General features: G+C 42.6%; 1 protein-coding gene across 3 annotated transcripts; it reads right to left on the bottom strand.

Moving 5' to 3' along the window:
- Positions 1-3,451: 3,451 nt before the first annotated feature.
- Positions 3,452-15,456, bottom strand: LOC5512842 (E3 ubiquitin-protein ligase parkin). Of its 3 annotated transcripts, none has more exons than XM_048721763.1 (12): positions 15,323-15,456; positions 14,130-14,343; positions 13,601-13,748; positions 11,207-11,331; positions 10,558-10,641; positions 7,388-7,503; positions 7,012-7,157; positions 6,567-6,628; positions 5,362-5,499; positions 5,122-5,214; positions 4,795-4,953; positions 3,452-4,434 (listed from the first exon to the last, which is right to left on the bottom strand). In XM_048721763.1, the coding sequence occupies exons 2-12, from the start codon at positions 14,310-14,312 to the stop codon at positions 4,186-4,188; spliced, it is 1,503 nt and encodes a 500-aa protein (XP_048577720.1). In that variant the 5' UTR covers positions 14,313-14,343; positions 15,323-15,456; the 3' UTR covers positions 3,452-4,185. The 3 variants fall into 3 exon arrangements, with proteins under 3 accessions (XP_048577720.1, XP_048577721.1, XP_048577722.1); XM_048721764.1 differs by lacking the exon at positions 15,323-15,456 and adding an exon at positions 15,174-15,316; XM_048721765.1 differs by having other exon boundaries at positions 4,221-4,434; positions 4,827-4,953.
- Between the last annotated feature and the right edge of the window lie 163 nt (positions 15,457-15,619).

The raw sequence follows: 15,619 nt of genomic DNA, 5'->3' as shown, positions 1-15,619 counted from the left end.
AGTAGAACCTAAAACGATATAGGTGTCTTTGGAAGAATTTAGGTACCATTCCCGTGAGTAAAAACTGACGCCAAATGTTTTAATTCAGTCAGTACATGCTTGTTAACAATAGTGTGTCTTCGATTATAGATATCTAGTTTCATTCAAAAGTAATTATATTTCAAAGTTACAGTATGCAAATTTCGGCCATATCCAGCGATCAAATTCAGATAACTTTCGATGGATTTAGAATTTTAATGGCTGCCAAATCGACCTATCGATCTGCCAAATTTTATGCAATTCGGAGCAATATATATGGTGTTTTGGTCGATTTTTGTTTTGCCGTAATGCGCTTCTAAAGATTCCTTGATGCTTAATCCCTTTTCCGGATTATAACACTTCACACCTAATCCCAACACGCACGTTAGCCAATAGGGTTCGACCGCTGCTCTGTTGCGTTTCCGAAGAAAACAAACGCTTATCAAGTGTTACACGCGCTTTCGACAAGAGCAAAAAACTAGGAGATCGTAGACATGGGCAAAGAATAAAGCCAAACATGCGGGAAGACTCAGACTAAGACTTTTCTGGATAATCTTCGTTATCGCTATCATAAGCAGCACGGAGTACGGAGTATCTTTCTCGTACTCGCAGAAACTCCGTCTTTCGCGTTCTTTTGATTATAACACGGGTAACAAATTTATTTTAGGGGCTTGGGGACTTCTCTTTTGTCCGTTTCTTTGGTCCAGTCTTGGCTTTTCTACCTTCCCAAGGATTCTTCTTTTTGAGAGGCATGTTTTTCTTTGTTAAATATACTAAAAATGATCGAAAATTGTTAAACAGAGTAACCAAAGTGTGAGCGCGAGTGCCGATGAAACAAATCACAAAAACTCGTGACTCGTTGCTAGGTAACGGGCAAATTCGAGTAAGTTCCCGGATGAGCGTTCGCTAATGATAACAGGATTAAAAGATTAAAATGCGAAATGTGTCATGCTTATAATTCTCCTAAAAACGTTTTTCGCTTATATTTTCTACAAATAAAATCGCTACCGTTAATATTATTCCAGAATATGGTAGTATTTCATGTAGGGACTCAGTTAATGTAAAATCGTATTTTCGGTATTTCTGTCCACACGAAACTTTCGTTACCTTAATATAGCTAAAAACTAGTTTATGGTGATTGCCTCAAGCCAAAAAATAAAGACAACTAACGCAAATCATATTAAAATTCATACTGATAATGTTCCAGTAAAGAGAGTTGACAAAGCCAGATCTTTGGGCGTTACTATCGATTATAAATACTCTCGGGACCAACATATTGACGAAATCTCCCAAAAAATATCCTCAGCAATAGGTGCTCTAAAGCGTGCAAGACAGTTTATTTCCACTGACACAGCCAAACAAATATACCAAGCGCTTATCCAGCCCCACTTGACTATTGTGTGTGGGACGAAGGTTACAATCGGGAAAAAAAGATTACACTCGGGAATGAAAAAAAAGGTCTATCTATCCATCGCGCGCTATGTTCTGCGTCAGAATCTAAGGAAAAATCATATTATCGGCGACCCAACAAGAAAAGCGGTAAATAACTTGTTGAATCTACTACAATCTTAAGAAGACTGCCATCCGTAGCTAGGGATAGTTGCTATAAAAAAAAGTCGGGAAAATTTCCCGAATGTAACCTTTTCCCCCCGATTGTAAATTGTCTGTCTGTCTGTCTGTCTGTCTGTCTGTCTGTCTGTCTGTCTGTCTGTCTGTCTGTTCATCATCTATGATATAGGGTGTTTTTATAAGATTATATTGTTACAAATTAGGAGAGGGCCATGATTTAGAAAACTACTTATTATGCTACTCTCTTGTAAAATAAAGTGAAAAACTCGACTAAAAAAGAACCTAGAGATACCGCGTACTTAATTGTGTGATGCATGATGGGTTAATCCTGTTACAGCAGCTCTAAGGCTCACTTTCACAAAGTCAATTCGGTGTAATGTTATGTTTTAGTTGCGTCAGGGTTTGCCCACTTACTTGGCCTTTGTTGTCTTAAGAACATTAACACGTGCAAGACTATTACACCGCTGCTATAGGATAGTCAATCCCAAGAGACCCAGGGTGCCTTGATAGACCTCAATATTTTTCAATCTACGTCACAGCGAGCTGTGTGTGGCGTAACCGTATAAGACTCAGGTCTTAAGGGCTAGGAACCTGGTTATTGCCTCCCTATTAATGCGCGGGTACCTCGGTACCCGTGTGTTACACAGCTCGCTAGATAGCGGTGTTGGGGCCGAAATCTCCAGCTTAGCCGTAAAGCTTTAGCTGCCATACGGTGATTCAGCGCACGTCTGGATGTATGGTCTATTTTTTCTCTCTTGCTTACATGTTGTCTAGTTCGATCGTCGGCCATCGACGTTTTTTTTTCTTTTTTACTATGTCTTTTTTCTTTTTTTGTTTTTGTTATTTTCTAGTTTTTTTTGTTTCATTTCACCATCATTCCTTTACTGGATATGATATTTTATTGAATGCTGACTTCTCCGAACCTCAAACACCCCACCCCCACATATTCACCATGGGCCAATGCAGGGTACTGATACCCAATCACTACACCCCTCCCCCCATATTCAACATGGACCCCCCCCCCCCCACCCCCGCCCATATTCAACATGGGCCAATGCAGGGTACAAATACCCAATCACCCCACCCCTCCTCCCATATTCAACATGGGCCAATGCAGGGTACAAATACCCAATCACCCCACCCATCCCCCACATATTCACCATGGGCCAATGCAGGGCACTGATACCTAATCACCCCCCCTCCCTCCCGCCCATATTCAACATGGGCCAATGCCGGGCACTGATACCCAATCACCCCACCCCCTTTCCAACGTAACCATCCCATACTCACAATGGGCGAAGACAGGGGACAACTTTTGGTGTTTTAACCGCGTGAGTGATTTCCGTAAACCATTCCCAGAACTTAGAATATAATACCAACAGAAAAACAAGTAATCCGAAGTCACCATTGAACATCTACCCCTTTAACTAATAATAAACAATAAGTGATTTTTCCTAAACAAAAACAACATTTGGCTGAAGTTTTCCATTTGAATATTTGGTAATTTTCCTGACCTCGAGAAAGTCGGTATGCCTTTGCCAGATGTGCTTTAAGATATGTTCTTAAAAACACCATATTAAAAAGCCAATAAAAGTTAATGAGTTGCTGGTGGAAAAGACCACAACTTTAACAAAATCTGCACTTTTGCAATTTTGGGCAAGAAAAGGGAATCAACTAAAAACAGCATTTCCTTCAAAAATACTGTTTATGATAATGCGAAAAAGAGAATATTTTGTACAAATACTGGGTTTGAAGGTAAAAGGAAGTTGGCGTTTTATTTTGCTATTGGTTATTACTAGTTACGAGAGGTTTTGGTTGAATGGTAAGGAAGAAAATATTTAATTTGATTCAAAATTACCATGAATTGATATGACGAAAAAAGATTGTATTATTTTATATTTTCCTATGTTTTTTTTTTTTAATTTTATCTAACAATGTTTAGTGTTGTCGTGGAGGATACAGAGTTCTTATCGCTACAATAACAAACAACTGAGACTCGCACGAGCTTTACAAACTATTTCATTTTAAAAAGTGTTTTGGCGATTTGCGGGCACACACGAAATTCTTGAACTCTGGTCATCGGTTCTAAAGGTTTCTAAAACTCGCCACATGACAGGTTCCCCAATAGGTTTTTGGATTCGGGGGGCCTAGTGTGTGGATTCCGGATTCCATGTGGGTTTTTTTCCCGTGGATTCCGGATTCCATTTTTGTTTTCCAGGATTCTTTTATTCCGGCTTAAGTCTTGGATTCCAGATCCTAGTATGTGGATTTCGGATTCGTCTCATTTCTTCATGGGTTCCGGATTACTTGTCATGGGGCCATCTAACGTAAGCTATTATTTTCCTCTTGCTATTAAATCCTAGTATTTTTCAGTCATGGTCATGTGGGTCCTGGTACGAGCTTCCTGGTCATGTGTGTCCAGGTCACGTGCTTACTGGTCACGTGGCACCGGGTCACAAGCGTCTTGCTCACGTTCGTCCTGGTCACGTGCTTACTGGTCACGTGGCACCGGGTCACGAGCGTCTTGGTCACGTTCGTCCTGGTCACGTGCTTACAGATCACGTGGCACCTGGTCACGAGCGTCCTGATCACGTGCGTTTAGTAGCTGTCCATTGAATGAAGACGATAATACATTATAGGAGAGTGCATTTTATTATTGAATAAGGCTGCGAGGATACCATCGTCTCTAAAGCCCCGGCCAGCCCAATGGATGGGGACGAGCTTATCACCGTCGGTAGCGTTCTTGAAGGAACCAATGGTTGCCTTGACACTCGGGGTTCCACTGAATGCCGCAAAGCCAGCACCAGTCAAATTTACATCGCGAGCAGGACATGTGGTTACAACCGCCTAGAAACATAACATGGGGACACCTCTCAAATTTACAGGGCGAGCACATGTGGTTACGACCGCCTAACTAACCGCTTTTCTCTGCTAGCACATGATCGACTTACCGCTTTTCTCTGTGGGCACATGATCGACTTACCGATTTTCTCAGTGGGCACATGGCCGACTTACCGCTTTTCTCTGTGGGCACATGATCGACTTACCGCTTTTCTCTGTGGGCACGTGATCGACTTACCGCTTTTCTCTGTGGGCACGTGATCGACTTACCGCTTTTCTCTGTGGGCACATAATCGACTTACCGCTTTTCTCTGTGGGCACGTGACAGACTAAGCGCTTTTTTCTGTTGGCACGTGACAGACTCACCGCTTTTCTCTGTTGGCACGTGACAGACTCACCGCTTTTCTCTGTTGGCACGTTGCACTTGGGGCACGGCTTGCTAATGCGTCGGATAAGATCCTGAGCTTCCTGGTCTTCCTGCTCCCAACATGACCTGCGCGCGCTTTCTCGAGATACACGATACCGCTGGAATTAAAATAAAATGTATGGCGGAAGGCTCATTCAGGACAAAAGGAAAGGGTGCACAACAAAAATCAGAGAGATTGTGTGTGCGATCTCGGACGCCCTGGGTCCCCGAGGATGAGACCTTTGACGATTCAGGCAATAAAAACACTCATTTATTTCGTTACTTACGCTTAAAAGAGACGTTCTAGTAGAGGGTCGTGTTTGTGTCTGGCATTTGTGTCCCCTTTCATACCGTCCTTTGCATTCGCGGCAAAACGTCAGCTGAGAAGCAATACACAACAACTTTGACTTCGCCATTAGGCGTGCGATGGGTATGAAGGATGGGGTTGGGTGTAGACATGTTCAAATTATTCCAGTTAAAATTTTTGCGTGCAAATTGCGTCTGCAATATCAAGAGCTAATACTCACATTACACCCACCCTGGCAGTGAACACTTCTGGCTCCTGCCGCGGGAAAGAGCCCCATGCCACACCCTCGACCTGGGCACAAGACACCGCCCATCTGAAGGACGCACTCCTCAGTGCCGAAACGCTGATATCGGTCATACTGTCAATCAAAACGTAGCAAACTAGTGTCATACTGTCAAACAAAACATAGCAAACTAGTGTCATACTGTCAAACAAAACATAGCAAACTAGTGTCATACTGTCAATCAAAACATAGCAAACTAGTGTCATACTGTCAATCAAAACATAGCAAAATAGTGTCATACTGTCAATCAAAACATAGCAAACTAGTTTCATACTGTCCATCAAAACATAGCAAAATAGTGTCATACTGTCAATCAAAACATAGCAAACTAGTGTCATACTGTCAATCAAAACATAGCAAACTAGTGTCATACTGTCAAACAAAACATAGCAAACAAGTGTCATAATGTCAATTAAAACATAGCAAACTAGTGTCATACTGTCAATCAAAACATAGCAAAATAGTGTCATACTGTCAATCAAAACATAGCAAACTAGTGTCATACTGTCAATCAAAACATAGCAAACTAGTGTCATACTGTCAAACAAAACATAGCAAACTAGTGTCATACTGTCAATCAAAATATAGAAAACTAGTGTCAGACTGTCAAACAAATACAGTAAACTAGTGTTATACTGTCAATCAAATACAGTAAAGTTACCTAAATACCTGAGTGAAGCGTTAGAGAAAGTACAGAAGAGATATCTGAGGGTAATATTTCCTAACCTGAGCTACACGGACGCTCTTACAAGAGCAGACTTATTAACATTAGAAGATCGCCGCCATAAGGCTTGTATTAAACTAATTTCAGGCATTAGAGCAGGATAGTGTGCTCTACCCTCTAATATCCAGAAGGGTAGTGCCTATCAATACGCCATATGCTCTAAAATCAGGGAGTTGTAGTCGCCACGTTGAAGCGGGTTGCACAGACCGCTTTTCTAAATTTGCTTCCGTTAAATACGCTAAATATGTGTTGTGAATTATATAGTAATCGCTTACTCTACCGGCAATTCAGTCTATTCATGTACTGTAATCGGTTGAATTAAACAAACAAACATACTGTGAGAACAAACCTGCTCTTGAGGACCATTATACTGTGAGAACAAACCGTTCTTAAGGACCATTATATTGTAAGTACAAACCTGCTCTTGGCCCAAGACCCTGAAGTGATGAGCCTCTGTTATCAGTGCATCACTGCAACTTTCTGGAGACAAAACATGTTTCACAATCAGACTGTGTCCACACAAGCACAAAATATGCATGACTACTAGTGTAAACACAGTATTAGAAGATCAATATGGAAGCCTAGTACCTATATGTAGACTATCAGGGCCCATGATGGGCACTCAAGGCTCATATTAGATAACTTTGGCCTGATTTGTGTTACCCAGGTTGGGGAGGGCGTATCCATGGTTACTTACCAGTGTCACCAGGGCAGTGTGTAACCATGGTTACTCACCTGTATCACCAGGGCGTGGAGGGTGTATCTATGGCTACTCACCTGTGTCACCTGGGCAGAGGAGGGTGTATCCATGGTTACTCACCTGTGTCACCTGGGCAGAGGAGGGTGTATCCATGGTTACTCACCTGTGTCACCAGGGCAGGGGAGGGTGTATCCATGGTCTCTATGTTGGATGAACTGGCGATCATTCAGTTTAGTTGTGCAGTAGATTTCGAAACAATCCAGACATATGGCGTGACCAACTTCACAGGGAAACACAAGAACAGGGTCTCTACATTAATAAACACAATCAGTCAAGACACCTGGCACGGCACAAACAAGAACAGGGTCAATGAGTGCATGACAGTTATGTAAGATACATGGTACTGCACAAAACACAAGTAAAGTACAGGGTCTGTACAATAAGAGCAGCACAGTCAAGCGCATCATGGCACAAGATGTATGTGTGTGTGATGTTAATCTCAATTCAAATATGGAACGATGTTTTAAACTGATACTTACACTATGTCCTCACAAGCTAGGCATGGTACATTACGTGTGTTGGTCCTTATAAGGAATAATGGTACAGAACGCTCATCCTCAGATACAGGGTGGGCAGCACATTTAAAAAAGAATTCCTACGGAAATAATAGTAAATACATTTTATCACAATAATAATATGGATTATTTAGTGGCTACTAGTGACAAGGAGTTTTTCCAAAGTAACAATCACATTTTCTGGAGAATGATTTGGTAATCTGCAAGGAGAGAGTTAAGTGTTCCCCTAACAGACACCCTGCCTTTTCCGCCCTTTCTACTATTGGCTGTTTCTCCTTTGCACCCTACCTTATAAACCCTTGCTACTTACGGCTGTTTCTCCTTTGTACCCTGCCTCATGCACCCTTGCTACTTACAGCTTTCTCCTTTGCACCCTGCCTCATGCACCCTTGCTACTTACGGCTGTTTCTCCTTTGCACCCTGCCTCATGCACCCTTGCTACTTACACCTTTCTCCTTTGCACCCTGCCTCATAAACCCTTGCTACTTACAGCTTTCTCCTTTGCACCCTGCCTCATGCACCCTTGCTACTTACAGCTTTCTTCTTTGCACCCTGCCTCATGCACCCTTGCTACTTACGGCTGTTTCTCCTTTGCACCCTGCCTCATGCACCCTTGCTACTTACGGCTTTCTCCTTTGCACCCTGCCTCATGCACCTTTGCTACTTACGGCTGTTTCTCCTTTGCACCCTACCTTATAAACCCTTGCTACTTACGGCTGTTTCTCCTTTGCACCCTACCTTATAAACCCTTGCTACTTACGGCTGTTTCTCCTTTGCACCCTACCTTATAAACCCTTGCTACTTACGGCTTTCTCCTTTGCACCCTGCCTCATGCACCCTTGCTACTTACGGCTGTTTCTTCTTTGCACCCTGCCTCATGCACCCTTGCTACTTACGGCTTTCTCCTTTGCACCCTGCCTCATGCACCCTTGCTACTTACAGCTGTTTCTCCTTTGCACCCTGCCTCATGCACCCTTGCTACTTATGGCTGTTTCTACTTTGCACCCTACCTTATAAACCCTTGCTACTTACGGCTGTTTCTCCTTTGCACCCTACCTCATGCACCCTTGCTACTTACACCTTTCTTCTTTGCACCCTACCTCATGCACCCTTGCTACTTACACCTTTCTCCTTTGCACCCTGTCTCATGCACCCTTGCTACTTACGGCTTTCTCCTTTGCACCCTACCTCATGCACCCTTGCTACTTACGGCTGTTTCTACTTTGCACCCTGCCTCATGCACCCTTGCTACTTACGGCTGTTTCTACTTTGCACCCTACCTTATAAACCCTTGCTACTTACGGCTGTTTCTCCTTTGCACCCTACCTCATGCACCCTTGCTACTTACACCTTTCTCCTTTGCACCCTGCCTCATGCACCCTTGCTACTTACGGCTGTTTCTACTTTGCACCCTACCTTATAAACCCTTGCTACTTACGGCTGTTTCTCCTTTGCACCCTACCTCATGCACCCTTGCTACTTACACCTTTCTTCTTTGCACCCTACCTGATACACCCTTGCTACTTACGGCTTTCTTCTTTGCACCCTGCCTCATGCACCCTTGCTACTTACGGCTTTCTCCTTTGCACCCTGCCTCATACACCCTTGCTACTTACGGCTTTCTTCTTTGCACCCTGCCTCATGCACCCTTGCTACTTACGGCTTTCTCCTTTGCACCCTGCCTCATGCACCCTTGCTACTTACAGCTTTCTCCTTTGCACCCTACCTCATGCACCCTTGCTACTTACACCTTTCTCCTTTGCACCCTGCCTCATGCACCCTTGCTACTTACACCTTTCTACTTTGCACCCTGCCTCATGCACCCTTGCTACTAACGGCTGTTTCTCCTTTGCACCCTGCCTGATACACCCTTGCTACTTACAGCTTTCTCCTTTGCACCCTGCCTCATACACCCTTGCTACTTACGGCTTTCTCCTTTGCACCCTGCCTCATGCACCCTTGCTACTTATGGCTGTTTCTACTTTGCACCCTACCTTATAAACCCTTGCTACTTACGGCTGTTTCTCCTTTGCACCCTACCTCATGCACCCTTGCTACTTACACCTTTCTTCTTTGCACCCTACCTCATGCACCCTTGCTACTTACACCTTTCTCCTTTGCACCCTGTCTCATGCACCCTTGCTACTTACGGCTTTCTCCTTTGCACCCTACCTCATGCACCCTTGCTACTTACGGCTGTTTCTACTTTGCACCCTGCCTCATGCACCCTTGCTACTTACGGCTGTTTCTACTTTGCACCCTACCTTATAAACCCTTGCTACTTACGGCTGTTTCTCCTTTGCACCCTACCTCATGCACCCTTGCTACTTACACCTTTCTCCTTTGCACCCTGCCTCATGCACCCTTGCTACTTACGGCTGTTTCTACTTTGCACCCTACCTTATAAACCCTTGCTACTTACGGCTGTTTCTCCTTTGCACCCTACCTCATGCACCCTTGCTACTTACACCTTTCTTCTTTGCACCCTACCTGATACACCCTTGCTACTTACGGCTTTCTTCTTTGCACCCTGCCTCATGCACCCTTGCTACTTACGGCTTTCTCCTTTGCACCCTGCCTCATACACCCTTGCTACTTACGGCTTTCTTCTTTGCACCCTGCCTCATGCACCCTTGCTACTTACGGCTTTCTCCTTTGCACCCTGCCTCATGCACCCTTGCTACTTACAGCTTTCTCCTTTGCACCCTACCTCATGCACCCTTGCTACTTACACCTTTCTCCTTTGCACCCTGCCTCATGCACCCTTGCTACTTACACCTTTCTACTTTGCACCCTGCCTCATGCACCCTTGCTACTAACGGCTGTTTCTCCTTTGCACCCTGCCTGATACACCCTTGCTACTTACAGCTTTCTCCTTTGCACCCTGCCTCATACACCCTTGCTACTTACGGCTTTCTCCTTTGCACCCTGCCTCATGCACCCTTGCTACTTATATCTTTCTAATTTGCACCCTGCCTCATTCACCCTTGCTACTTACGGCTGTTTCTACTTTGCACCCTGCCTCATGAACCCTTGCTACTTACGGCTGTTTCTACTTTGCACCCTACCTGATACACCCTTGCTACTTACGGCTTTCTTCTTTGCACCCTACATTATACACCCTTGCTACTTACGGCTGTTTCTCCTTTGCACCCTGCCTTTTGACATGTGCCCTTGATTCTTCCAGGTTGAAGCACATCATCCCAACCCCCAGGGTCCTGGCAGAACAAAAGGGTTTGTTGTGAAAGTAGAAATTATAGTTCAGTCTGGATCTATAGTCACAGTCTCCTAAGTGTTAGAAATCAGTAAAGTTAAGTCTGGATCTGTAATCACAGTATCGTAAAAAGTTAGAAATCTGTAAAGTCAGGTCTGGATTTGAAGTCACAGTCTTCTAAGTGTTAGATATCTCAGTAAAGTTCAGCCTGGATATATAGTCACAGTCTCCAAAGAGTTTGAATGGTGATAATCTCAAGTGTTTGGATGGTGATAATCTCAAGTGTTTGAATGGTGATAATCTCAAGTGTTTGGATGGTGATAATCTCAAGTGTTTGGATGGTGATAATCTCAAGTATTTGAATGGTGATAATCTCAAGTGTTTGAATGGTGATAATGTCAAGTGTTTGGATGGTGATAATCTCAAGTGTTTGGATGGTGATAATCTCAAGTGTTTGAATGGTGATAATCTCAAGTGTTTGGATGGTGATAATCTCAAGTGTTTGGATGGTGATAATCTCAAGTGTTTAGATGGTGATATTCTCAATTGAAATTAATAACAATGCTGACCTGTTTGAGAACCAGAGTTCCCTCTTTGCAGGAAGAACAGCAAACTCTTAGCTTTCCTGGCTGAGCACTTTTACACTGGCGGCAGTACACATAGTACATGGCCTTCTTACCATGTGCTGAGGAACCTGAATCAGCAGAGAAACACCAAGTCACCCATATCATATAGTTGATTATCATCATCATCATCATACAGTGGTAACATTCCACCAGTACTATCATCATCATCACCATCATCATCATCATCATCATCATCATCATCATCATCATCATCATCATCATCATCACCATCATACAGCTGTATCATTCCACCAGTACTATCATCATCATCACCATCATACAGTGGTACCATTCCACCAGTACTATTATCATCATCACCAGATCATACAGCTGTACAATTCCACCAGTACTATCATCATCATCACCATCATACAGTGGTACCATTCCACCAGTACTATCATCATCATCACCAGATCATACAGCAGTACCATTCCACCAGTACTATCATCATCATCACCATCAACATCATAATGTGGTACCATTCCACCAGTACTATCATCATCATCACCATCAACAGTGGTACCATTCCACCAGTACCATCATCATCATCATCATCATCATCATCATCATCATCATCACCATCATCACCATCATACAGCTGTACTATTCCACCAGTACTATCATCATCACCAGATCATACAGCAGTACCATTCCACCAGTACTATCATCATCATCACCATCAAACAGCTGTACCATTCCACCAGTGCTATCATCATCATCGCCATCATACAGTGGTACCATTCCACCAGTACTATTATCATTATCACCATAATACAGTGGTACCATTCCACCAGTACTATCATCATCATCGCCATCATACAGTGGTACCATTCCACCAGTACTATCATCATCATCACCATCATACAGCAGTACCATTCCACCAGTGCTATCATCATCATCGCCATCATACAGTGGTACCATTCTTCCAGTACTATTATCATTATCACCATAATACAGTGGTACCATTCCACCAGTACTATCATCATCATCGCCATCATACAGTGGTACCATTCCACCAGTACTATCATCATCATCACCATCATACAGCAGTACCATTCCAACAGTACTATCATCATCACCAAAATCATCACCATCACCTACAGCATTACCATTCTCCCAGTACTATCATCATCATCACCAGATCATACAGCAGTGCAATTCCACCAGTACTATCATCATCATCATCATCACCATCATACAGCAGTACCATTCCACCAGTACTATCATCATCATCATCACCATCATACAGCGGTACCATTCTACCAGTACCATCATCATCATCATCACCATCATACAGTGGTACCATTCCACCAGTACCATCATCATTATCATCATCATCACCATCATACAGCTGTACTATTCCACCAGTACTATCATCATCACCAGATCATACAGCAGTACCATTTCACCAGTACTATCATCATTATCACCATAATACAGTGGTACCATTCCACCAGTACTATCATCATCATCACCATCATACAGTGGTACCATTCCACCAGTACTATCATCATCATCACCATCATACAGCAGTACCATTCCACCAGTACTATCATCATCATCACCATCATACAGCAGTACAATTCCACCAGTACCATCATCATCATCATCATCATCATCATCATCATCATCATCATCTCATTCATCATCATCATCATCATCATACAGCAGTACCATTCCACTAGTACTATCATCACCATCACCATCAAACAGTTGTACCATTCCACCAGTACTATCATCATCATCACCATCATACAGCAGTACCATTCCACTAGTACTATCATCATCACCAGATCATACAGCTGTACAATTCCACCAGTACTATCATCATCATCATCACCATCATACAGTGGTACCATTCCACCAGTACTATCATCATCATCACCATCATACAGTGGTACCATTCCACCATTACTATCATCATTATCAAATCATACAGCAGTACAATTCCACCAGTACTATTATCATCATCATCACCATCATACAGTGGTAACATTCCACCAGTACTATCATCATCATTACAGTTGTACCATTCCACCAGTACTATCATCATCATCACCATCATCACCATCACCTACAGCATTACCATTCTACCAGTACTATCATCATCATCACCATCACCATCATACAGTTGTACCATTCCACCAGTACTATCATCATCATCACCATCATCGCCATCACCTACAGCATTACCATTCTACCAGTACTATCATCATCATCACCATCACCATCATACAGTTGTACCATTCCACCAGTACCATCATCACCATCACCATCATACAGCAGTACCATTCCACCAGTACTATCATCCTCATAAATAGCTGTCATGATCATCACCTGCAGAGGCGGCCATGGGTCTAGGATCACCACTTTCGGCACTAAGGTTGATGCTGGCTAAAGGCATAGTGGCTGAGGCATCCACATTCACTGTCTGTCTCCCTCCATGGATGGCATGGATGATGCTCTGATTAGGAATCTCACAGTCCTACAAGCAATGCAACAGAACACAAAAAAACAACATTACACAACCCAACATTACATAAAACAACATCACTACAATCATCTCAACATCACATAAACCAACATTAAATCCACAACAAAACATCAAACAACTTCACAAAATGCAACATCACACCACACAATATCACAAAAAAAACAAGATCACACAGGTATAAAATCAGGGAATCTCTTATAGAAATCTTTATAGTCCCTGATAAACATCTGATTATAGAATTACAGTTTTGTGATAACAGAACATCACACCACCTTTCAGCCTATTTGCACAGTTTTGGATGTCTTTGTCTTGCCTTTTATGTTGTCTTTCTGTGTATTACAAGGTAATTGCTTGTCTATTCCACATGTTTACCTGTAATGTGGTGCTATCTTTCAGCTCCCTGCCAGCAAAGATGATCCTGATGCCCCTGGGGTCCACACTCTGCTGTCGACCCAGCTCCTCCTTAAGTTGACGTATACTCCACGTCATGTCGATTAGCACTGGAATGTTGGAGTTGGAGTTGAACCTCACGTAAATGTTGAATCTTTGAGCCATAGTGGAGGTATCCAGAATACAGCACTATTAGCTAGCAACAAGAACACAGCAGTTTTGAGCTGACAGTGAAATAGACCATTAGATAAACTGCTACACACAGGCTGATAAGCGCCTTCCATTTCTTTAGAACTATCAGTAGACAATGGATGGTTTTTCAAAAGAGAAAACCTTGAAAACACTGAGTTCACAAAACTCCCAAAACATTGAGTTTGCACGTCTTGCCTGCCATCACAAATCCAATATGGTTGCTGCGACATATTATTTCCTTTTGTGGTTTAATATGATGTGTGCTTGTTAAGAGACACTAGGTCAGACTGAACTTGGTTTTATTAGTCTTAGCTGTAGCATTTCAACATACTAATTAGTGACGTTTACAATAGTTGATTGGCAGTTTAAATAAAAAGTCACAACATTGTCCTTATGGCACATTAACAACTTGAATCCAGGGCAACAGTCCCTTAGTACCAGCCTTATCAACAACACAACAATCAAATTTGGTGGAGTTCTACTGTTCTATAAAATAAACAAATTCTGGTCTTGGAATGCATGCTGAAAGTTGATTATTTCCATTGCACATATTTTGTTTATTTACTTAAGTATGTCATTAGTGCAACTAAGTACTTTAGATGTACTGATTTGGGCAGACGCGGGCATGCACAAAAGAAGTCTCTGTTGTTTTAACAACATATTTAAAAATATGGCATCATCTACAAGAGTTGTCAATACATATGACGTGATGCCAACAAGCCAAATTTTAGTGGAAATAGCTGATTGTTATGATGTATTCTTGTACAAAGATATCGCGGTTATCACTTCTTGAAATAGGACAGATAATTAAGTAATTAAGTTACTAGTACTTACTTAGTACTTATTTTCATAGGGAAACCAATAGCAAATGCTCTTGCTGAACACATGCTTGACCGCTCAAGTAATATGACCACCCCTTTCTTTCTGAACTAGAAGGTTACATGTAAAGACATACAAGCGATCTTTAGGGCGATTCTACTCACACTTTTGCAGCACTTTTGGGAATAACTTCCTTCTTGATGACAAAAACAGTTTTTCTTCCATGAAAAATCCCCGAGGAGACTGGAACCAGCACACAGGAAACCCGATAATCACAGACCACAGGTAACCCACAAAAACCAAGAATAACATTACGTCATTATTATTTTGTCTACTAATTAGTTCTCATTAGCCAATCAAATTGTGTGAAGATTCATTGTATATTCCATCTGCCGTTGTTTTGCTTTCGATCAGCTATTCTTGTTTTGAGGCTCTTCAGAGGAAGTCTTGCTGCTCGGAAA

The sequence above is a fragment of the Nematostella vectensis genome, chromosome 14 (genome assembly GCF_932526225.1).
Source record: "Nematostella vectensis chromosome 14, jaNemVect1.1, whole genome shotgun sequence".
NCBI lineage: Eukaryota > Metazoa > Cnidaria > Anthozoa > Actiniaria > Edwardsiidae > Nematostella > Nematostella vectensis.
This window is presented reverse-complemented; position numbering and strand designations above follow the sequence as displayed.

What these genes read in the sequence shown, in the direction of transcription:
- LOC5512842 (XM_048721763.1), bottom strand. Translation starts at nt 14,312, where the DNA reads ATGGCTCAAAGATTCAACATTTACGTGAGGTTCAACTCCAACTCCAAC. An exon ending in ACTGCCAGGGTGGGTGTAAT is followed by an intron (nt 5,215 to 5,361) that starts GTGAGTATTAGC and finishes ATTGCTTCTCAG; the next exon opens with CTGACGTTTTGCCGCGAATG. An exon ending in CGTGCCAACAGAGAAAAGCG is followed by an intron (nt 4,435 to 4,794) that starts GTGAGTCTGTCA and finishes TTATGTTTCTAG; the next exon opens with GCGGTTGTAACCACATGTCC.